Here is a 26,019-nt window from a genome sequence, read left to right as displayed (position 1 = left end):
CACTGTATTAATTCAACTGTGAACGTAGAAACTTGCACCCACTTGTGAAAGAGATGTACTCTTGCTCTGGAGTGTTTTACTGAATATGTTAAAGCTATAGTGTAAGGCTTCTTCTAATCATGTAGTTATTAAAAATTTTAAAAAAGATTAAAAGATAATAATTCTTCAAAGCAATAGTGTAATAATTCAATTGTAAAACTAAAAATTTACAGCCAATTTTGAAAGAGATGAATCTTAGCTCTGGAAATTGTTATTGAATATGTCAACGCTGTTGTCATGAAATGCTTCCTCTTAGTATGTGGTTATTAAACAAATAATTTAAAAAAGAATAAAATTTTGGTACTATAATATGCAATGGCAGAAGGATAAAAGGTCTAAAACTGAATTTAGATCAGGAAGTCTTAATCATATGGCAAGAGAAGAGAGTATACCCAAAAGATACACTTTTGGAGTAATCCAAAAGAAGGCAAATTGTTAAAAAATAAATAAAAATTTTACTGGACTAAATTGGTTCAGAAGCCAAATTAAGAAGCGAGAAGGAAGCTGTGAAATGGTATTTAGAGATCATAGACTATCTTTTTCAACAGTAGTTTTATATGATGGGTCCATCAGACCTACCAGGTTAAACGACATTTAAAAGATGAGAGAACATTGACACAAAAATTTATTCTTTAGGAAGTTGTCTGTCATAAGCAGAATTAAAAAGTAGCTAAAGTGAGACATGATAAAGGTGATGACATAATTTATTGTTTTGTTTTATTTTATTAAAATATTTTATTATTTTTGTTTTATTTGTGCACTTGTATTGCCTGCATATATACAAGTGCACCCGTATAGTGAAATGCCGACAGAGGACAGAAGAGGCCGTTGGCTCCCATGGAACTGGAGTTTTGGCCATTCGTTTGCTGCCATGTGGGTGCTAGGATTCGAACACACATCTTCCGTAAGAACAGTCAGTGTTCTTAACCACTGAGCCATCTCTCCAGCCTCTGTTTTATTTCATTTTAAGCACTGGAGACAACTGAACATACTGATAATAATTATGATAATAATTATAGGAGGAAGTTTAAAGCCGCAGGTGGTGGTGTTACTATCAGCCTGACAATTTCTAGAATCTCGCAGGATACAGATCTCTGGTGATGTCTGTGATAGAGTTTCAAATCTGGATTAAGTGAAGTAGAAACACAGTCTAAATGTGAGCAGCATCATTCCATGGGCTTGGATCCTGGACTGAATGAAAAGGAAAGGGCCAGATGAACAGCATCATTGACTGTTCTGACTAGCCTGTTCCCCTCTGACTACTGACTATGGATATAATGTGACCAATCACCTCATGTTCCAGCTGCCATGCCTTTCCAGCCATTATTAACTGTTTTCCTCTAAACTGTGAGCCCAAATAACCCCTTCCTTTCTAAAGATGCTTTCATCAGGTGTTTCATCACAGCTACAAGAAACTCAAATTATTAAGGTGTTTCAGTATTTAGACAGTAACATGGGGAATTGGCAGAAAAGATGGAAACTGTGATTGATGTAAGACAATTTACTCTTTTGCTAATAATGTAGGTTGAGATATTGGGTAAAACTGCTCTAAGATTTGTTACAGCTGTTTCAATGATCAAGAACAAGTAAAAGGCACAAAATAATTCTGTATCATACTCCAGACATCAGTATTTTAGAGGTAGCTCTGCTCATAATAAGATGCAGAACAAACTGTACCTTCTGAATATTCTCTAATTTTTTCTTTTCAGCTTCAAATTGTTTTATCCAGCAATGTCTCTTTTCTTCTTCTTCTTCAAATTGCTTGTTTTCTATATCCCTCTGAGCTTTAAGACATTCTTTATCTTGGTCTTCTAGTTCTTTCTGTTTGTCTTGCCAAGCTTCAAAAGACTTTCTACATCTTTCTTCTACTTCAAAGTATCCAAACTTCATATCAGCATCATCTGCATTCATTCAGAGAAACAAAAGGACTGTTCTTGAGATTACACCTATCAAGACAGACTTATTTTAACTTATAAAAGTAATGTCAAACCAAAAAATTATTGTGCACATAAAAAGTGACAATACAAAAAAAGAAAATATATTTGAAATGAGCATGGATGTTTTATTTGTTACTCTTCTATTGCTGTGATAAAAAATTGGCTAAAGGAACTTACAGAAAAAATCATTTATTTGTGTTTATAATTCCATCTGGACTGGAGTCCATCATGGCAGGGAGGCATGGTGGCAAAAGGTGACTGAGTAAAAAGAGAAGTACTCACATCGTCAAGCAGGTACAGGAAGAAAAGAGTGACTGGAAAATCTGGCAGGGCTTAAGAACTCTCAAAGTCCAGCCCCAGTGACACACTCCCTCCAGCAAGGCCATACCTCCTAAAACCTCCCAAAACAGCTCCACCAACTGGGAACAAAATGTCCAAATATTTGGAGCCTATGGGGAACACTCTCATTCAAACCTTCACAGATGTCTACAGCATATCACACTGAACATGACTGATCTAGACAGAAGACACATGGAAATTCCATTATGTCAATAAAAAGGTCAAATGCCTTACCTTAAAATATTCCCTAAAAATTAAAATAGCATGGTTTCTCCCCCCATCTCTTTCTCTTTCTGTGTGTATATAGTTAAGTGATACAATTAAGAGATACTATTTAGGATTATTTTGGCTATCCAGGTTCTTTTATGCTTTTATATAAATTTTAAGACTTTTCTCAATTCTGTGAAGAATTGTGTTGGAATTTTTATGGGAATTCCATTGAATCTGTAAATTGTTTTTGGTAGGATGGCCATTTTCACAAAATTAATCCTACCAATCCACGTACATGGGCGGTCTCTCTACCTTCTAGTGTCTTCAATTTCTTTCTTCATAGAACTTATACGTTTTCATTTGTATAGATTTTTCACTTACTGTTTTAGGCTTATTCCAAGGTGTTTCTTAGGCTAATGTGAATGAAACTGTTTCTCTGACTTTTGTCTCAGTCTTTCTTTGGTCCTTTGGAAGGCTACTAATTTTGGTATGAAATTTTATTATCTGCCACTTTTCTGAGAGTATTTATCAGCTCAAAGCGTTTCCTGGTGGCACCTTTGTGGTATGTCACACATAAAATGATGCCATATAGAGAGACACTTTGACTTCCTCCCTTCCTATTTGTATCCACTCCATTTGTATCCTCTTTTTTTGGAAACTTTTTTATTGAAATTTGTGTATTTCATACAGAACCTCTTAATCATCTTTATACCCGCTTCCACACTGGTACACTCCAATAGTCTCACCCCCGCTGGAATTCACGCATTCTATCATTTAAGTTAAGGTTCAAGGGAGGACATTAATGAATAGCCCAACCCCAGCTATAAGGCCTTATAAACATGTCAGTGACCGGCACAGCAAACGGCATTGCTGCAGTAGTGACACTTTTATCTCTGGGGTAATCAACAGCTACCTTTTCCTTCTTTCTTCTCATTGCTCTTACAAGAGCTTCGACCACTATATGGAAGCTATGGGGTGAAAGTGGACACACTTGTCCTGTTCTAAATCTTGATGGGAAGGCTTTGAGATTTTCTCTCTTTTACATGATGCTGACTACTAGTTTGTCATATATAGACTTTATTATGTTGAGATATGCTCCTTCATCCTTACTCTCTCCAGGGCTTTTTTTTCATAAAGTGATGTTGGATCTTGTTAAAGGCTTTTTCTGCGCAAATTCAAATGATCATGTGATTTTCGTACTTCAGTACACACATATGTGGTGAATTACGTTTATTGATTTATATGTGTTGAACCATCCTTGAATGAAGCCAAATTGATCGTGGCAAATGGTTTTTTAATGTGTTCAAGAATTCAGTTTGCAAGTAGTTTATTGAGTCAATTTTCAATTTTTATAAAAAATTATTTATTATTTTTATTTTATATATATGAGTGTATTGCCTGCATGTGATGTGTGTAAGTGTACCTGTGTCATGCAATGCTAAGGGAGGTAAGAAGAGGGTATCAGATTTCCTGAAACTGGAGTTATGGATGGTTGTTAGTCACCATGTGGGTTTTGGGAATAAGACACAGATCCTATGCAAGAGAAGCCAGGGCTCTTAAAGCTGAGTCATCACCCTAGTTCCAATATTTTGCCGTCTTTATAACTGTGCTTTTATAAGTGCCAAAAGAAAGTTTCATGAGATTTTTTATGATATAGCACATTGAAATTGCAAAACACATCAATGACAAGACTACCCACCTGGTAAAACACATTCATCCATGGATTCATCAACAGGATCAATCTCAGAAACAGAAATGGACATAGCAGAATGGATTTGACTTCTTATAAATTCTTCTTTTTCTATTCCAGATAATATCTGAAAGGGTAAAAGATTAAAAATTATAAAAGAAAACTAAAATAGGATAAAAACATGATTTTAATAATGTTTAAATTACACATATACTGATAATTTTATTTATTTCTAACTGCTCTCAAATACATAATCATTTTATTTATGAAGAAAACTTGTTTTCTCATGTAAAGAGAATATATTTTACCATTGAAAGATATTTTCCAAACTAATTAGTCATCAGTATAGTCTATAATATTCATTTACTGTGTCTTGATACTCACTTCAAAGTGTTACTGTCTTTCCTCCTGATGCATTTCCATATTTCTTATTTGCAATGATCATATATGCAAATAAGTTAGTAGCATATTCAGTACAATATAAACAGAACTGTTCTTAAATCTGAATTATGGATAGTAATAATCTTGAACAATACTTTTCCATAATTACATTTCCACTATACTCTTTTCAGAATTACATAGGGTATTGCAATGGAAAAGAAATGTCTTTCGAAATTAGTATTTCAAAATGAGTGTTAGCAAAAGAGAGTAAGAAAGATCTAAGTAAGTTTCAAGGCATGCTAAAACTCATGAAGTAAGAAAAGTGCCCAGAAAAAGAGCACAGACAATCTAAAAAGAAAATCTGTAAAAGAGACTTTCTCCGAAATATATTTGAGAGGTTTCAATCTATAAAATGCTAAAATTTCTTTTACTCTTATTTTTTCCCAGAATTTTGATCCTTTGTCTGTTTTCCAAATGTAAAATAAAAATATTCTACACTTAAAGTTTCTATGCTGTATTTAGACACCGCTAGAACATTAAGTTCATAGAAAGGCAACACTAGAATATATTCATTGTTTTGCTCAGAAAATTATATAATGCAATACAGTTCTACTGTTTTGTGTACATGAATGTTTAATTCCAAAATACTAATGGTTGAAATCATCGTTAATGAATGAAATTGTATAGTTTTATATAATATGCCAGAGGAAACCATGAGCCAAAAAATATTTGCTTAAAATAAAAATGGTTTAATTGTGAATCAGGGAATTTGAAGTAAAGAAACTGTCATCATATATAAAAGAAAAAGATGTTTCTAAATGCAGTACTGAGCACTTTCATTTATGTATTAAATTCATACCCTCATTAATTGCTCAGAATTTCCTTTCAGTTCTCTTGATGATCCTATCCTTAAATGCATATGATTGCTAGAAGCTGTGCCAGAACTACAACCTAGAAAAAGGAAAAGACAACTTTATTTTCAAATATTAGAGTGCATTTCAAAAACTCAAATTTTTCATTACCATTCTCTCTTAATTTTTATTGACAAACTTGATCAGTAACAATAATTTCATGGATCAGAATAGTGTTGTAGAAAGAAATGACAAGAGGTTTGCTGTTACTATTTGGAAAATAAGACTCATAAGTTCCAAAGCGTTCATTGTTATTTTCATATTCTACACTGAGGAGTTATTTCCCCATGCATACAGAATCATGCTTAGCTCAATGATACAATGTGTGTGACACTATTCCTAGGGAGAAGTGAACAATCATCTACTCACCAAGATAGGAAATGGACAGAAGACCTAGCAAAGATACCACCAAAGTCCAATTTGATGGACCGATGAGTTCAGTGGTGTTACACACAGGAGTAAAATTCAGAGGTTATTTACAAGAGCAGAAATGATTCAAAGACAGCTGCATCACCAAAAGCCCATTGCAGGAAGGATGATGGCTCACAAAACCTGAAGCCCTGAAGCTCACTGCACAATTTGCAGACACGTAAATTGTCTCTTACATGCAGCTTAGTTGGTCTGAGCTTCTTCCAGGAAGTTCTGCTGGTTTAAGCCTCTTCAAGGCAGCTTGGCTTGTCTGAGATTGTCTCTCCTCAGTCCTTTCCACTAACATAAACTTGGGTAGTGATGGGCTAGTGTGTACTTGGTTTCAGGGCCTTACTGAAGCTTTTGCGCTATTTACTTCCTGAGTCAGAAGGAATCTCCTTTTAGAACTTCCTGAGTCTTAATGAGTTTCCATCCAAAATGGAATGTTTTATCTTAGAGGAAACTGCTCAATAACATACACCTTCAATAGAAATTAATGAATGTCCAATTCAACCTGCAGGAAATTGGCAAAAGAATCTTGCACAAGATGATGAAAACATTTGATACAATTAATTTAAAAGATTTCAAATATTATGATGAATGACATGAATTTTATTCCTTAATTTATGAGGTTTAATTGGATTTTATTTTCTTTTTATTATCTGTTAAAATGTAATTACATTTCTTTTCCTTTAGTACATGTGTTATGTCAATGTTTCCTAATAGCAAACCATCTTTTTAAAAAATATTTTAGTATTTTTATGTGTATGTGTGTATTGCCTGCATGTAGGTAAGTGCACCTATGTTGTGCAATGCCCGCGGAGGACAGAAGAGGCTGTCGGATGGAAGTGGAGTTACGGACAGCTGTTAGCTGCCATGTGGGTGCTGGGATTCAAATCCAGGTCTTCTGCAACAACAACCAGTGTTCTTCTCCGCTGATCCATCCCTCCAGCCCAGCAAACCATCTTTATAGAGGGCCATTCTTCTGGGTAACTAACTTCCCATCTATTTTGCCAAATATGATATATTTTCTCCTTCAATATTTATTTACCACTTTTCTGACATTAATTCCTATATAAAAAGATGAAAAGAAAATACCAACATTAACCAAATTCTTTTGCAGCAAAGTTACTGGGAGTGATTAAAGTTCTGCCCTTAGGTGGATTTATATAATTTTTTTTATTTTCATAAAACCATTATGTGTGAATAAAAGTAGGTGATCTTTTCAATTTCATGGCCTATATTGTGAGACAGGAGCTTTGAATAAGAGATAAAATTGTACAAGAGAGAATTAATCTCTCTTAACTCCTTTTTAGAGCTGGAGATTGAATGTGCACTTCTTAATTATAGTGGACAATAGTTTCTGCTGTAGTGCGGTTCTCCAGGGAACAGATTTAAACTTGGGTATTCATGCTAGCATCTGTATCTTCAGTCCTGTTAAGAATTCTGTTATTTATTTTAGTAGCTGGTCTCCAAAGATGGTTCTTCAAAAAAATAATTCTCTGTGGTATATATACTCTGTATTGCTTCTTCCCATAAAGAACCAAAATTAAGTTTGTAGATATGATGCCAAATGACTTATGATAATTGGGCATAAGAAGACACACAAGAGTTTAATATAGTGTCTTGGTATTTTGTCTTGGAATGCTCACAATCTAAGTGTCATGCTCCGAGAAAGACAAATAGCGAGAGGACATATTTATGTGCCCCACTTAACAGCTGTATTTGAACTCTCCAGCCAACAAATCCATGATTTCCAGCATTTAAATTAGTCATCTTGTAATGTAACTTTACTCAGGACTTCAGATGATTGCAAAGTTAATCAACATTCAACAGCAAGTATATAAAGTATTCAAGGTAGAACCGCCCAGTTGAGCCAGATAACTGATAAGCCACAGAAGTAACAATAAGCTATTATTCTAAGCCACTAATTTTGTTTCATAATAGTAAATATTCAGACCCTTTACCCATCAAAACAAGAGCTTGTAGGGCTTAAGTAGCTAATGTGGCTGTTTTCTATGACTGAGAATCTCAATCCATTGATCTTCATTCCTCAAAAAAATAGCGCTCATTTTCTTTTTTATGTTATAACATAGGTTTCTTTTTTATGTTATAAATATGTTATGTTATAGTTGATTTGACATATTTTTTTATAAATAACTAATGTAAATTCTTTGCTTCTTGGTGGACTGAAAGAAATCTATTGTCAAAATTTTTCCTAGTTTGATGGTACTTAAAAAGCATTTCTTTTCTATATTCTTGTTTCATTTTTGATTTATTAAATTTTTTTCATAAAATTTTCAAACAACTTTAGTGATTTGAGTTTTCTTAGATAATCAGTTCCTTAAGTAATAGTATTGAACCATGGATTAGAGCTATGTAAAATGACTTCTCCTCATTGTCTAAACCATTGCTGCAACTGTAGCTGCATGTTATTTCATGTAACTAATTTTCTGCAACTCTGTTTCCCACATTGATTTTTCACCATTAGGCTACATTATTACTAGTTTGTTTTCATTATATGAAACTTAGTAAAAATGAAAAGAATAAACCATTAAACCTCTCACCATTCAGGTGTAAATAATTGCTGTCACACTTTCACACATTTACAATAAATTTTCACATGCGCATTCATATCAGTATTGAGTAAAAAATTCTAGAACACTTCCTGTCTTCCTTTTGTGTCATTCCATCAATAAATCCTGCTTTCTTCTTTAAAATGGTTTCTAGAACATCCTCATTGCTACCCAAACCTCACTGATCTCTACTCATACTGTTGCAAAACTCTTGAAGTATTCTAGTGGAATAGTTCATCTTTAAGTTGACTGAACCTAAAAAGACCTCAGAAATTAAGGGGTAAATACATGCCCTAAATCAGAAGGGAGCCGTCCTATGGATTTGGGGCCTGGGTAGAATAGAATGTAAAAATGAAGACAGTGAGCTGAGCACCAACATGCCTGTTCTCTGTTTCCTGACTCACCATCACAAATCCCCTGTTCCCAGGGATTCAACACTCTCTTCTGACCTCTGCAGGCATTGCCAAACAGGTGCACCTACACACATGCAGTCAATACGCATAAAATAATGAATTCAGAAGCAATTTATTTTTAAAAGTCATATGATTAGTGTTCTTTTCTTTAATGTAAAACAATAGAACATAAAAATTAAGATTGAGGAGTCCACAACACTTAATGACATGAAGAAAGTATTAAGAAGAAATGAATGAACTGAATCCAGCAGTCTAATATTCTGTAAATATTATATTTAAGATAAAATGTTGAACTTGAAAATAAGATATAAAACTTTTCACAACTTGATTACTGAAATTATGACGTGTGCTTACTAAAGATACCAGTGTCTTCTAGGTCCTGAAGAATGAGTTCTTCAGCAGTTTTGCTCTTATTCTTGATGACGTTGATACAGTGAAGAACTGACTCTGGCAATTCAACTGAACCCTAAAGTGTAAGTGACAAAAACTATGAAATCAATTATCAAATTTCCATGCCTAATATTTTATTATTTGTTTCTCACCGAAAGTTGAGCAGATTGTTTAAATGTAGTAAAAGTGGCCCACATAAAAGTGTATACAGGCAAATTTATTTGCTAAAATTTTTATTTCTATTCTCAAGCAAATACATATTACTAGAAAACTCTTGAGGAAACAAACAGAATTACCTACTTATCACTTTCATTGTCTATTAGACATTGCGTATTTAAATGCCCACATTAGGGTTCATAATTTTATGTTAATTAAAACTCCAAATAATTATTTTCAAATATAAATCAAACTATAAAGCTTTTTCCAAAATATTATGTGTAGCTGATACCCTATGCAATTATTTAATATATTCTAAAACTTACTTTATAATCATTTAACAGTTGTATTTATGAATTTGTAGATCATCTTCAAATATAGCCTATGTAAATAAATTTGCAAGTTTTCTAAACAACTAACAATATACTAATGTCAGCTGTGATGGTTTGAATGAAAATGTCCCCCATAGGCTCCAAGTTTTTGGACATTTTGTCCCCAGATGATGGTGCTGTTTTGGGAGGTTTTAGAAGGTGTGGCTATCCTGGAGGAAGCATGTCAGTGGGGGTGGGCTTAGAGAGTTCTTAAGCCTTGCCAGATCTCCAGTCACTGTCTTGCTTCCTGTGCCTGTGTGATGATGTGAGAGCTTAGCTTCTGCTGCTCCTGCTCCAGCCACCTCCAGACACCTCCAGACACCATGCTTCCCTGACATGATGGACTGTAATTCCCCTGGAATTTTAAGCACAAATAAACTCTTCCTTCTATAAATTGCTTTGGTCAGTGTTTCTATTACAGAAACAGAAAAAGTGACTAATACATCAGTCTATTTTCTAAATATGTCAAAATGAAATTTATTCCTGTGTAAATTCTATCTGCTGTTAGAAAATATAAGGCAAAGAAATAATATTTAAGCATAGTTGCAGTAATAGTCCACAAGCTGTATAATTAGATCTACAAAAGCAGCAAACTTCCCTAAGGGACCTTTGGCATGGTGAAATTGAATCCATATAAAGGCTGCTGATGTAGAACAACATGACATCTATATGATATCATTGAACTAAACACCGTTTTCTACTGTACTGTGTTTTAATGTTTTAAGAAACTGGCAATTTTTCTCTGTCATAACTAATGAAATGCACTATTAGTTTTGACAATGAATATCAGAATGTACAGTTAGATTGTCCCCTTGGCACTACAGAAAAGCAAGTAAAGTTCTATGACCCAATAATAACTCTGGTCTTAAGAGAAACTCCTGATTTATTCTTTTGTTCTCTGTCCTTTACTGTGATTCCAATTCCTTGGTTTAGGCCTGTTTAAAGGCACCTGAATGAAAGAGACTGTTGTATATCCAGTGAACCAAAAATTTTAACCCTTGAATCTTTCATCTTGAGCTAATAAAATCATTTATTTTCCTTGTAATAAACTTATTTTGATAGTAACAAATGATTTTGTGATAAATAAGGTCATAGAAGAGGCTTAAAAGTTTATTCGCCTTTATGTATAAAGTTAGAAAAATGAAAAATCTACCATTTATTAGACTTCTTATGCAAATAAAAAATGTTAGCCCTTTTGTCTCAGGTTAACTGTGTATAAGTTCCCAGCACCCACACGGCAGCTATCAACTGTCTCTAACTCCAGTTCTAGGGGATCTGTTGCCCACTTCTGGCCTTCATGGGCATTGAATGGATGGGTGCACTTACATCAGGCAAAACTTAAACATACACATAAAATAAATGTAAATAAATAAAAATAATTAAGTAATAAGAGTGTAGCATAATTAACAAAGAAGAAAAGCAGAAAGTGTGGTGGTCTAGCACGTGGTACTTGCCTAACAAGACCACAGCCATGAATTCAATGCCAAGTATTGAAAACAACAACAAGAAAAGTGGAACGACTTTTTGAAACGTCACAATGCAAATTGTGCTTAAAATCTTAGCTGAATACAAGGCATAAGGCAGAAGGGGGAGAGGAACTGGAGATGATTCAAGCCTTCAAGAGTACCTGCTGCTCTTGCAGAAGACCTGGGTTCAGTTGCTAGCACCCATATGGAGGCTCAGAATCACCTGTAACTCATGTTCCAGGGTATCCAGCACCTTCTGTTCTCTGGGTACAAGGCACCCACATGGTGCACACACATATATGCAGGTAGAATATCCATACCCATACAAATTAAAAATAAAAAAATCTTTTTAAGAAGCAGAGGGAGACTTCTAATTCATCTTGATTTGATATAATTTCAAATTTCATATCTACTAATGAGAGTTATTTATAACAGTGATCCTAAGCCATAGAAATATGTATGCAAAAACAGATAGTAAGGTTTCTCCTTAAAAACTTTATGGATAAAAAGCTTAAAAATGAAACTTACAGTACTGCTATCGTCACTGTGAGTTTCTGTTTCTGAATCACTTTCAACCTCATCTTTTCCCAAGGAAGAAATGCTAATTTTGTCCAGTTCAGCTTCTACCTCTTCCTTGAGTTTTGTGTCACCATCATCATCATTGTCTTCCATAATCCTTAATGATAAAAATAGAACTTAAAGAAAAAGAATCTGATATATCTCTAAAAATTATGAGTTCCTTAATCTGTCATACAATTCACCATTTAATTTACACACATTTAAAAAATTGTTGTCACATCCTATTAGACTGTGCAATATATTTAAAGGATATTGTTTAACCTCTCTATTCATTTAATTGTCAAAATATTTGACAACAAAGTATTCAAATCCAGTACTGCTCCTTCATTTTTAAGAAGAAAGTTATTTGGAACAGACTGGCTCACCTTCCATAATTAAGAAATTTCAAAATAAACTTGTCCTTGAGTATAGTCCATAAAAATCATTCAACACATTGATTATTTAGAGATTAAAATACACCTAAGAGAAAGATTCAAATCTATTTCTGAGAGACATGTATGGCCACTTTGCATTCATAGTTCTAATTAGAGCAATTTTGCCTTATATACCCATTTACTTAGAAAACATAGCACACTATGACAAATAATATAGAGAATATAATCTAAAATGCACTGCATTTAAATTGGTAATATTTGAAATGGATAGAGGTCGCACAGTAACAGCATATCTTTACATCCTCATTATCATCTTCATTACCACTGCCAGAATGAGTTCACAGATGCCCAGAACCAGGTGCTAGAGGATTCACATATAACTGAAAATATTCAGAAAAAAATAACAGATTGAAGATCAAGCAATGATTGTATATATATGAAAACTGTTCTTTGAAGAGGCGACTTAACCTTCTCAATCTAATATGCTAATAAGCAATAGGAACAGGGTGATAACTCAAATGTGCTGCATCCAATGTTAGTGCAACTCACACTAAAATGTCTCCCAGTCAAACCCTTTTACCAAGAATCACCTATAGCCTGAATCTGACTTCTCACCTACTAAATTGTATTTTGCTCATTATTCCTTGTCTCTATTACTCCATCAGATATTTTATTTCTCTGGACTCCTTTCCACATAAACATAAGCTAGTATCCATCAATCTGAGGGGGGAAATTTTGTACTTGCTTTTCTTCTAGTTATAGACATCATGTAGCTTTCTTCCCAACAAATATTTTCATGACTGTTTTCTATGTGTTTCCTGAGAAATGAAAACTTAGCATTTATTCAAAAACATATGTGATTGTATGTGACAGCTTTATTGCTACTAGTCCTGAAGTGGAAACAACTGTTTATCAATACATGGATGAATAAACTCTAGCATATCATATGACCCACAGAATACTGCCTGGCAATAAAAACAGAAAATTATTAATAGCCATCACTATACAGATAAATCTCCATGCAACTATGATGAATAAAGGAAAGCCAAATAAAGGAGTGTGTGCTACTTTCTTCCATTTATATGATGCCTTTGAACCATTGTTACAAAAAACAGGTGGTTAAGGAGTTGACTAGGGAACAGCAGGAGGGACATGCCTGTATTTATGACAAGGGCATGTGACAGATCGTTGTAGTGGGGATAATATCCAGTTATTTCAATCAGAGAAAGCTGAACGTATTTAGGTGATCAACTTTGTATTGAACACACAACCTGTAAGAGAGTACAGGGAAATCCAAATAAAATTAGTAGATTGTATAAATGACATTCTGTTCAGGGAGAGTTTATAAACTTTTACCTTTGGAGGACACTGGACAAGGCATACAAGGGTATTTTTGTATTATTTCTTAAAACCGGTTGTAAATTTATAATTATTTTTATAGATGTTAATTTAAAGACATCCTAAGCAGTCACTAACGAATGTTACACAAATTTTCATAAAAACAGAATACAAATCATTAAGAGAACAGGTCATTTATTATAATTTTCTTATAGAAAAGAAGCCAAGAAACATATTTTGGAAAAGTAGAAAAATATATGCACAATAAGATCTCTTTTGAGATATACATATATATATTATCTTTCACTCTCCCTCTCTAGAGAGAAGGATTGTGATTTTAGATAAAGAAACTTCTTTCTGAAAGACATTAAAGGAATTTAAACTTTTATTTCATAACAATATATTAAATGACTACTTTTAAACTCTTAATATATACAGCTTGTATGGGTGGCAGGCTGGCCCTAGACTGAGAAATATGGAAACTAATTACTACTGGGTGAGGGAGAGTATGCTTTACTTATGATCTCTAGATATGCTTAAACTCCAGTGGATGAATTTACACTGAAGGACATCTGGGCACAAATGTTTGACTGGATAGGACTTAACAAGGATGAGGTCCAGTGGGGGAGGGGGTGTTGCAAGGGCATGGATGGGGAGGGGGTCTAAATTTGATTAAGAACTGTTGTATGAAATGTACAAAAGGTCAATAAAACATTTAAAATATATATACTGCTAGTAGAATTTTAGACTCATTTAAATAGCCCAAATTTTACCAACAATCTCCTTCAAAGAAAAACAAATTGTCCAACAAAAAGCTTTATAATTTAATCAAAGTGAAACTCAAAGAGGCCAACAGTTTTTTAGTGTGCTTACAAAATAGAATGCATAAGTACACAAAACTTGATACAGAAAGAAGGCAGGAAAAGAAGACAAAGGTAAAAATAATTTTCTCTATATGCGCCCTCCCCCACTGGCTCTTTAGACGAGCAGGAACCTGTTTCTATATTTGCTTGCAAGCACAAGTTTAAAGCACAAGTTTAAATTTTCTAGTCGCAATTTTTAACACAAGAAACAGATGAAACTAATTTTGAAATAATGCGTTTAACAGCGTACTATCCAAAATAGTTTTTTTAAGTCTATTCCTAAATTATTTATCATTAAATTAATTATTTTATATAATTATTGTGTATAATTTAATATTCTCATTTGCATATCAAGCTTTAAACTCTGGAGTGTACTTTATTCCCACAACACATGTGAATTTGTATTAGCCACATTTCCCCCCTGCAATAGCCACTGGGCGATCAGTGGTTTCCTTATAGGAAGGACAGGGCTTCCTTACAAAGAAGTCAGTAAACCGCAGCAGACTACTTCAGGTTGATAATGACCTGGGTCGTAGTCCACGATGCTGCTTAATGTGAGAAAGCTTAAGGAACTCCACCCTTCAGCCCCTGTGTAGAAAAGGGGAGGAAAATCTGCTTCATAAAGTAACAATAACAACGTTCATGTGGGTTAAAAAAGAAAAGAAAAGGGGAGGGTAGGCGGGAGGAAGGGAAGAGAGCTGACGGTTTATTGTGGGATGGGGTGTACAGTGTCTCTAGCTGGGCAGATGGAATTTCAAGTTTTAAGAGCTAGGAAACTCCCGAGCTGACACTGGACACCGCGCACCGCTCTCTTCTGGAAGCTCAGTCTCAGGCCAGCTCCCCCGCGCACCGGGTCCCCGGACCCTGGAGCTGCAGGCTCCTGGTTTACACACTCACCAGCGCGAAATCCCTGCTTCCTAGTGAGACAGCGCCCACAGCTTCCAAACAAACTGTAACCACGGCAACAGCCAATCCCAGGAAGAAAGAGCAGTTTCTCGTTACAGGTACCCCAGAAGGACAAACAACTTCGATTCAAAATTGGCCGAGATACTGCATTTCAAGAGCTGTGAAGAGGAGCAGGATTTTTCATTCCAGGTATATTTTAATATTTATATAGTTTAGAAAATATTTAACTAAGATATAGCATTTTGTTATAATTATTCAACTAGAGAGAGCCTGTTCTATTTTGTTTGTTTTGAGATAAAATCTCCTGTAGCCTCAGCTGGTCTGGAGCTCACTATGTAGACCAGGCTGGCCCCTCTGCTTTCCTGGTGCCATCACGTTTAGCAGTAGCCTAGCCAATAACTGAGCCATCAGTTCTCCGACTGAACACTAAGATACCTATGTAGAAATGTTCCGTCTACAAAATATGTTTCAAAAGTGATTTGTTAATCCCGAGCACGGAGAAGACAGTAAATTGTTTGCTTGTTAAAACAACAGTTTATTCTCAAGAAAGAAAGAATTACAAGTTATCCATCAATGGCCATCAAAATTCTATAATCGAAGGAGTATGTGACATGGCAAATTTGAAAAACTATTTCCTGGAATTCTTTTACTATGAAAAATTGACAGAAACTCTTTCTTTTTTAAAAAAAAAATGTATTTATTATTTTTATTTTATGTGTATGCATGTATTGCCTACAAGTAGGTAAGTGCCCAGGTTTGAGTATGTTAGTTTAGTTTGTCCACAAGCTTTTACTTTGAGTGTTACTTCTTTTGAATAAATAACATTATTTCATTTAAATGTTGAAAATCATTCCCAGTTCTAACTGTTGGATAATCTATTGGCATGACAGAGTATATTTCCTTTAGAGAGTACATAGAGATATTTATTTATTAAAAGAGTGAAAAGATGTGAGAGGACTGCTTGTTAACTGAAAAGAACAATACTTCTCTGAAAATGTTAATTAAAGAGTAGAACCATTTTCGTTCAATAGCATTTTAATAGCTATATTTTCTTTACATAAGAGTGATATATGTGAAAATTGCCCTGTTTTGGCTTTTTTTCTAGTTCCCTGTCTAGAACTTGTAATGCTAATACTCTTGCCTTCACTTCTCCTTCACATCTCCTATTCATGATTTAAGGACTTTCTTTTCCCCCTAGAGATAAGAGTTATGCAATTTGGGAGTCTTTTAGACAGACCCACTAAAGAGGTACTCCAATTGGCTAATCTTGCATCCCTGTTCATCATGAAAAAAGCCAGAGTGGTCTGCATCCCAATTCCCTATTGGCAATTTGGGTAACCTCTTCAGAGGACGGTGTGATAAGAACAGGGGTAGGAATTGACTAGGCAGTTAGGGAAAAAGTACCCCAAAGGAAAAGTAGCCAGTTTCTTGGCTAAAACTCACACTGTCTTTGGGCTTCGTAGCAACATAATCCATTCCAAAGGTCAAAAATTTCAAAAATATTTGAGAGCTTCATCTAATCCTTAAAAGATTTTAGGGTTACCTCTTCAGAGGGGGGAATGTTAGAGTACCCAAAAGCACCATTAAAAAAATAAATAAATCAAAGAAGAAGAAGAAAGACTACATGAAGTTATCAGAAAAAAGTGATGGGGAGATATGGGAGGAGTTAGAGGGGAGGGAGTGGGCATAGATTTGCTCAAAACACCTTACATGCATATGAAATTCTCAATTTTTTTAATTAACACATAAATTTAACATGTAAAAAAAGAGTGATAGGGGATTGGGGCCATTGGGGAAGGGGATATAAAGTGATTAAGACGTTCTGTATGAAATACACAAAAGTTCAATAAAAAATAAAAATTTTTAAAAATATTTAAAAAGAGTGATATAACTTGAAGTTCTCTAAATGGCATTGTGGCACTCAAATTTGCTGCATACAAAGTATTTTTAAAAGAAATTATGGGGACTGGAGAGATGGCTCAGCAGTTAAGAGTACTGACTGCTTTTGTAGAGGACCCAGTTTGATTCCTAGCACACACATGGCAGATAACAACAGTCAGAAACTCCAGTTCTAGAGGATCTGACTCCCCCTCCTGACTTCTACAGGCATTGCATGACATGAGTATACTTACATGCAGGCAATACATTCATACACATAAAAAAATAAATAAAATATAAAAAAGAAGTTATTTGTTAATTTCATTTAGTTGTGTGTGTATGTGTGTGTGTGTGTGTGTGTGTGTGTGTGTGTGTGTGTGTTTCAGAGGACAACTTTTAGTAATCAGTTGTCTTCCTACTATCTTGTGGTATCCAAGAATCCAACTCAGGACATCAAGTCTGTACACAAGAGCCTGTACCACTGAGCCATCTCATAGACTCTCCTGATAGTACTTTCAGCATCCTCTGTTTCTTTCATTTCCCCTGAAAGACAATCCAAATTGTAAAGTCCTTCTCTAGCTGCCTTTGTTCTTCCTTCTTGCACTTGGCATGATCAGGAATGTCATGAGAACCTGATGGCCTCTCACTTTCCCTCATTTAACATCCCCATTTTCCCACCCTCAAGCATACCTTCCTTGTATAATTATAGTTCTGCCATATTACATTGTGGTGTAATAAGATTGTGGATTAATTTTCCTCAGGCACTGGACTGCACACTTTTTTTTTGTTTTAACCAAGTAACTATGTCACCTGACCCTATACTGGGATTGAGCATATTATTCTGATCGGAGCACATAACACTGTACAGAGAACACTCACAACTCCAGAATTTCCTTCTAAATTATAAGGAAGTTCCAGAAATAACTAGATGTGCTACAGTCTGGCCCCCTGCCATGGGATCAGGGGGAACAGATGAGAAGAGCAAGCACTGTGGCCTGTTCTCCTGTCACTCATAGATCCAGTCCTGTGCACAGCGCTTGTAATTCACCAGTTCCTTAGGCTGAAACCATAAGCTGATCTCCTCCGCACTCTCCACGGAATCGCTACCATGAATGATGGAAGGAACATCTTGGATGTAAAAGTCTCCAAGGACGGTACCAGGCTTGGCTTTCACAGAGTTGGTCTCCCCGAGTTTCACTAGGCTATCTTTACAACGTTCAGCCCCTCCCAGACCATGGCAACTACTGGCCCTGAATGCATGTATTTCATGAGGCCCGTAAAGAACGGGCAGTCCTTCAGGTCGATATAGTGCTCCTTGAGAAGGTCTTCTGAAGCCTACATAAATTTAAAACCAACAAGGTAGAATCCCTTCTGTTCAAAACGCTTGATGATCTCTCCCACAAGCCTCCGCTGGACCCCATCCGGTTTGACAGCAATGAATGTAGCTAGATGCTGGCCATGGTCCCCTTAATCGGTTTGAGATTTAACCTGGACTCCGTGCTTTGTAAGCATAATCTCATTTACTTTTCACAACATCCTTTTGAGATGGATGGACACTTTTATAAGCCCCTTTTACAGATTATGACACTGAAACTTGAGAACTTATCAACAAAGTAGTTTATGCCTCTGGGTTTATATTTTAGTTCTGACACTTTAAAATGGGTGACTGAATTCAGACACCTTATTTCCTTCCTTTCTTTTCTCATTGGTAGTACTAGTGATAATGGTATAGTCATGGATAATTTGCAAAACTTAGGTGATAAATGGCTTTATTAAAAATGATCCATTGTAGGAAGTGGGAAAATGTTAAAACTTAATTACTGAAATCTACAGACATGGCTTCAAGCTCCATCTCCTGCTTTTTACCATCCCAACAGTGGCATTTCTATTTCTTACTATATCTATTCTGTCCTCATGCTGTTCTCCATCCCCACTGCTACCTTGTGGTTAAGATCACATTCATCTCTTGTGAACTAGTACATGCCATTTGGAAATTATCTCTCTATCTTATGTTACTTTTCTAAGTTATCTTCCACATTGATGCCAGAATTATGGCCCCAATTACCTTCAGAATAAATGAAAAAGCAAATTCTTTAGGAAAACCTGCAGAATGGATTCCAGCATTTTCTTGACTCCATTTCTCTATCCTTACCTTATATTATTTCACTTTGAACCGAGTGTTGTCACACCTTTCAGTAAATCTTATTAGCATGGCGTCCAGCTCTCCAATGTTTCATCCTTCCATTTTGTTTTTGACTTTGACTATGTCAATTATTCTTCGAAGATTGTCTCATATTTTCCATGAAATATCTCTGTTTCCTTTCTTTCTATCCCTCAACAAAACATCTATAACTCAGAATTGACCACAGGTTTTAATATTTAACTCCTTGACATGTTCTGACTTGTTCATCTTTGCTTTTTGATTCTTTGGTACTTAGAAGGAACACAAAAGCTAGTTGCTGTAGCAGCAGGCAATTAGCACTTACTTATCTAGTGAACAATAACCTGTCTGAATAGGTGAATTACTGTAAGATGTCAATCCTTATAACATTCATGTATTTAAAATGTCTTTGCTGTTATATCATTAAATTATGTATCCAGGAACTGAACAAAAGAAATATCACATCACAATGATTTAGTTCAGAACAAGTTCTTTGTTCAAGGCAAAAGAAAATATTGATTTTCCATCTCACACATATTTAAATAAGAACTGCGCACACTCTTGTGTATCTCAGTGTTAGCCAGTCATTATTGTTTTCACAATGTGAAGCTTGTGGGTGAACAGACCAGCATGTAAGCACATCTTATCTTTCTATAAACAATGCCATGAACTTCCTTGAATCATTGCTTAGATACTCAGTTTTTTATGCTCTGAAGATTTTTTCACTTGAATTTCTGTTTTCTTATTACCATGACCATCTTCCTTACCAACTCGACAACATTTCAAAATACCAAGTACTGTGGGAATCAGATCAGGCAGCAGCACATACATGAAGACCTGCCCCTGACCCATTGGTGGAGTGCTGCTGGAACAAACCTTCCCAGGGGAATGCCTCGGGGAGTGCCAGTCACAAAATGTGTCTGTTTTCCAGTTGAATTGTTTTACTTTGTAGACTGTTCTGTTCCCAGTATTGAAGATACAAGATAGGGCTAAAAGATACTTGAATATTTGAGGCAAAAAGGACAGTTTGCTCTGGTTACTTATGAATAGATCGTAGTTACATGGACAAAAGAACAGGGCTTATGCTATGCATGAATACAGTATTTTTAAAAAGCTGTAAAAATAAACAGGGTCCATTGCCTATGATGTCACCCAGGAAATCATCCTGTATTTCTCACTGTTCCTCTGATCCTGGTTCTTGCTCTCCCCTCTGGTTTGGTCTCCACAAAGTGACACATCTTTTGACTTTGGTTTGATTTAATAACTTTCCAACAATGTTTTCCTCTATTGATTTCCACAAGACCATGCTTTATTTTCTTAAGTTGTGTCCAAGTTCCAAAATCTACTTTTCTTTACCACTTAAGCTCTGCTTGTCCACATCTGTAGTCCATTCCTCTTCTTTTTCATTCACTATCATTGCTATTTCTCCATGGATGATTCTCACATCTGCTAAGCACACACTACTCACATCCACTCCATTCCTAGTATGTATATGTTAGTAATACAAATACCCTCCACTAATTCAAACTCAGGCATTAAATAATGAATTTTTGAATTTATCTTCCAAATCTTTTATTCCCAGTTCTTATTATTTTTAAAAATTTTTCCCATCCTGGGGCTAGAGAGATGGCTCACTGGTTTAGAGTACTGACTCCTCTTGTAGAGGTCCTGGGTTTGATCCCAATGATTCACATGGTAGCTAACAATCATCTATAACTCCAATTCCAGGGGAATCTGATACTCTCTTCTGATCTTTATGGGCATTGACATGGGTACACATACATACATTCAGGCAATACACTCATACACATAAAAATAAATAAAATATTAAAAAAATTTCTCATCCTATGCAAGTGTTTCTAATAACTTTTTATGATTTTCAAGAGTAAAGCATATTGAAACTACATCCAAGTCCTTTTCTTCCTTCTAATTTTTTTGTGATTATCCATTCCTAACTGGTGGGTTCTTGGTGTTTAATCTGTAATGCACTTTTTATATCATCACAGTTATATGGCTGCTGCCTTCTGCAGCAGAGTGTGGCTATGTGACCAAGTCTTTGTAATGGAAAATGAACAGAAAGGAAATGTGTAACTTCTCCTTGCTTCAGTGATACTTGCCCGAGTTTATTCATTCTCTTACCCTTTCCACTGCTGTAAACGGTGATGCCTGGAGCAAATTATGGAGCCACACACTGAATTTGCCTAAGGTACTCTCATGTTTCTAAGGAAAGAAGAAATAATTTTACTGTATTTTCATAATTGGGCCTTTTGACAATACATTTCCACTTGACTCTACCTAAGACACTAATTTTTATCAAATTAATTGACAGTAATGTCTTTTTTCAGCATTTCATGCAAGGGTTACTGAAAAGATTTCTGGTTCGCTAGTTTCTCCTTCCTTTTCATTTGCAAAGACACAAGGGCCAGGAACTTGGGCTTGCGTTCTTTTTCAGACTGTGGGAGAAGGCCACCACTTTCTCATGTACTTCATTAGACAAAATTGAAGCCAGAAATACAAATCTCCAGAACCTTTGGAAGAAACTGAATAGAGATCAAGCAGATTTTTTTAGGTAAGTGTCCCATCAAGACATGCCAGGCGTTCAAGGAATACAGGAGTAAAGTATCAGACACAAACTAGAGACAGCAGGAGACTTAAGGACAGGATCAAAGCCTGGAGACATATCTGATGGAGGAAGGAAGACCCTGGATGGTTTTAGGAGGAACTGGTCCATTGATAAATGTGGAGAAGGATGAACATAAAATCTAACGTGTGTATTGTTTTTAAATTTCCGTACTTTCCAGTGCTTCCTCTCGCTCACCATACAGCGTAGTTTCCTCCTATTCAGGAGTAAGTAGCTTAAAATTAACCTTATCCTTTCAGCATTTCCTCTTTATAATTAAAATTTTTTTCAATATATATTTTTATTGAACTTCTGTGCATCTTAATTATTTAGACTCTCTCCTATATATGTAACCACCCCATACCCCCACACATACCAGATTTCATTCATTCAGTCATATGTTAAGGCCTATTCACTCAAGTTTATGTCCCTATATGGAGCTTTCTTAGCATATCTAACGTCATCCCTTTAAAGAAGACCGATTTTCCCTCTCCCTCAGTGATCAACTGACAATAGTTCCACAGTTAAGGTTGTAGGTTCTTACCCATTTCCTCAGTTCTATGCTGGATCTTTGTTTGATTTGAGTTTGCATAGGTCTTGTGCATACTATTACCATTGCTGTCAGTTCATACATGCAAGTTCCCAGTCACCTGGAAAGCTCTGTTTCTACCACCCCTGGCTTTTACAGTTTTTCTACCCGCACTTCCACAGTCGTCCCTGAGCCCGGGGTGAGTAAGTCCAATCCAGGGACATACACTCTGCAGTCTCTTATTCTCTACATTTTAGCCAGTTATGGTTTTATGAGTTAGTTCCATGAGGAATCTTCACTTGTTAAATTGAGAAATGCATTAATGTTCTTTCTTCTCCCTGTTCTGCTGTGTTTCGTGAGCCTTATGTGTAGAGGTTCCATTGGAGATGTGTCACATAGAGTTAAGCATCTCACAGACATTTATTCTCTATGTTTGACCAGTTGTGGAACTCTGTAGTAGTATCCATCTGCTGCAAAAAGAAGCTTCTGGCCTTTGATCATGAAGCTTTTAATCTATTACATTATTTAGAATTCTGCCTATTTGAAACATCTACACAAAATAACTGATGTTCTTGTTCAGAATTTCTCCTCCATGGCTCTGAAGAAAAATAACAAGTTTCTAAAACAATATAAGAGTTTGTAAGACTGGAGTTCTTCAAATTGGTAGGACCACAGTTACTTATTTTTTTTTTATTTTCAACCTAGAAATTGACTGAATTTCTCCATTTTCATACAGAGTAGCCATTTCCTAGCGTTTCATCAAAAATATCTAGGGACTCTCAGGAAATCTGTTAAAATATAGTTGATTTTTCCTTTATTCCTTGCAAAATGAATCTAATCATTTGTAGTTTCTTTGAATGTGAGATAGAAAGATAAGACTTAGATATGTTGAAAGGAGTTAATTCAATGTCACACTGTATTTTGAATAAGTTATTCTTTTTTATTTAATTTATTTAATAACCACATAATTAGAAGAAGCATTTCATTACAACAGCATTGACATATTCAATAACAATTTCCAGAGATAAGATGCATCCCTTTCAAAATTGGCTGTAAATTTTTAGGTTTACAGTTGAATTAATAGTTATACAATATTGTACTCAGTATAAAACCTATAAGACATAAAATTAAATGAGGTTTTAACCTTTAAAAAAGATCTCCATTTCATTATTAAAATACACAGTTTCATACAGAAAAATTCGTTTTTAATGCAATTAACACTAAGATGTTTGCACATGCCTTTCTAATCTCTATATATCTGTTTATTACTAGTCACAATCAGGATAGTGCAGCCATTAAAGGCTAAGTCTAACAACCAAAACATTGAATAAGTTATTCTTAGTCATCATATTTTGATCTCTATGATCCAACCTAAATCTTTAAATAATCCTAATTATAGACTGTGACTTTCCTTATACAGTGCCCTTTTCCTTTGCCAGTTTTATTAGTTCTTTGAGAATTTCACACAATGAAATGATAATGTACATTATACATATTTAAACAGTGCAACCCGAAATGTGTTCTAAATATGGAACTAGTTAGAATTGAAACTATGAGGTGCAAAGAAAGCCCAAAAACATACCCAAGGACTATAAAAACTTGATCCTAATAAGCAGAACACCTAAACCACTGAGGCAAAGGTTGATTTTTTTCCCACAAAGGTTTTAGAAAATTTTATTGTCAAGAAATTTAATTTTAATGACAATAACTCTAAAGTAGTTTATTTCCTTATACATTATAATAAATTGACTATTTAAACAGTTTGAGAATCCAATCATTGATTTAATACATATCTACTGTGTACTTACTATGTGCTAGACTTGGGGGTTATAATTGTATAGAAAGCATCTTTCTGCATTAAATATCTCTGACACTGCAGGGGAAAAGAAAAAAGTGAAGAAACACACACACACACACACACACACACACACACAATGGGCATAAAGAAAGGCATTCATGCAGAGACTCGGGTAAGGGTCTGATATTATTCTGGGAAAGAGGAAAACAGGCAAAGAAGCTAAGGAAAGGTTAGACGCATGTTTAGTAAGTTTCTGGAAATGGAGGGGAGGATGTTAAAACAAAAACAAAACAGCAAAAACCCTTCTTTCTGAAAACTGGGGGAAAATTCAGCATATCTACTGTTATCATGCAATGCCTTCTGGGTTTCTACGTCTATACCCCAAAGTATACTGTTAAAGACAGGGAAAGTTTCAAGATATCTTTCTTACAGTTGGAGACAAATAAGATTTATACTGACAACTGGTATCAGAAGAAAGATAAGGAAATCAAAGACCCAGGTCAGCAGAATCATAAAGCTGTCATTTAGTTGAAAAATTCTAATTAAAAGTGTGGTTATCTTTTCAGAATCGTAAATATCCAGAGGAGAAACAGAATGTTAAAGAAAACCAAAATATTAATTTTGAAATACTTTCTTAATCTCATTAATGGAGTTTTTCTGGTAAGAATCTTCACAAGTATTTAATAAAGAAAATATATTTTATATTCAATTGCTGAAATGTACTTATCGATTCGTTTTTAGGCTCTTGGACTTTTATTCATGGGATTTGGTGCATGCCTTTAATTAGACAAAAATAATATATTAACAACTTTGGGTATGTATGTATGCACGTATGCATTCATTTTTCTTTCTCTGAAGGCAGTCCCTGTTAGACTGTACCATACACGATTTATTCAGCAGGTGGCAGTATTTCTCTAAGATTCACGAATTATATTCATTATATTTTGAGTTTACTCAGCATTTCCTAAGGTCTTATGTAGGAATACGTCTGAAATCCAAGGCAATATAATAAGAAGAATTTGAGGAAGTGGAATTAGAATATGTGGCTCAACAAAGGGCACAAGATAATAGGAAGACTGGATTGTTCTTATAATTCTGGGCATTTACAGATGTGAAAACTTGAAAAGATATGGGGGTCAATATAATCATGTTGTTCAAGTTAAATAATTTCTTTTAAAATTTAGGAATAATCACTCTCAAGTCTCTTATTAGATAGCAAACTTCTGCCTCCAAAACGTCAGGGATTATTGTGGAAGAGGGCAGTAAGATTTTAAGAGCCAAAGGTGGTTGATGACCAAAAGGAAACAGAGTATTTCAGACAGTTGAGAAGTTACTCATATGAACTCACAGCAATGGAGACAGCATGCACAGGTACCATGTAAGCACAAATCAGACAAAACCCCAGCACAGATGTGGGGAATTTGTTAAGAAATCCTAATCCTATCTGAGGTACTATTGAGAAGCAATGACTGCTGGGAAGGGGAAAATCAGTGTCTTTTAAGGGTGTAATTATTGGTAGGTTAACAAGACTCTAATGGATGGATCCACACTGAATGATATTTAGGGCCACAAATTTGACTCTATCAAGTTCTGTATCTACATTGTCTGAAAACATAGCCAGTAAGTATCCACAAGTTGACTATTCAGCACTTGAAACACGTTCTTCTTCCCTTTCATTATATATAT

The 26,019-nt window shown here is 35.1% G+C and overlaps 1 protein-coding gene and 1 pseudogene across 1 annotated transcript in view; both read right to left on the bottom strand.

The window, feature by feature from the left end:
* Lrriq1 (leucine rich repeats and IQ motif containing 1) overlaps nucleotides 1-15,375 on the bottom strand; it is a 209,969-nt gene extending 194,594 nt beyond the window's left edge. The window contains exons 1-7 of the mRNA XM_029562350.1: nucleotides 15,339-15,375; nucleotides 12,521-12,620; nucleotides 11,816-11,963; nucleotides 9,259-9,370; nucleotides 5,456-5,547; nucleotides 4,225-4,342; nucleotides 1,717-1,940 (exon numbers count right to left, since the gene is read on the bottom strand). Coding sequence (XP_029418210.1) covers nucleotides 1,717-1,940; nucleotides 4,225-4,342; nucleotides 5,456-5,547; nucleotides 9,259-9,370; nucleotides 11,816-11,963; nucleotides 12,521-12,531 — 705 coding nt within the window. The 5' untranslated portion in view covers nucleotides 12,532-12,620; nucleotides 15,339-15,375. The remainder of the gene's footprint in view (nucleotides 1-1,716; nucleotides 1,941-4,224; nucleotides 4,343-5,455; nucleotides 5,548-9,258; nucleotides 9,371-11,815; nucleotides 11,964-12,520; nucleotides 12,621-15,338) is intronic.
* Nucleotides 15,376-18,231: 2,856 nt separating this feature from the next.
* On the bottom strand, nucleotides 18,232-18,745 carry LOC103732452 (annotated as a pseudogene).
* Nucleotides 18,746-26,019: the final 7,274 nt, after the last annotated feature.

Source organism: Nannospalax galili, unplaced genomic scaffold, assembly GCF_000622305.1.
Source record: "Nannospalax galili isolate Female #2095 unplaced genomic scaffold, S.galili_v1.0 scaffold1131, whole genome shotgun sequence".
NCBI classification, from domain to species: Eukaryota; Metazoa; Chordata; class Mammalia; order Rodentia; family Spalacidae; genus Nannospalax; species Nannospalax galili.
This window is presented reverse-complemented; position numbering and strand designations above follow the sequence as displayed.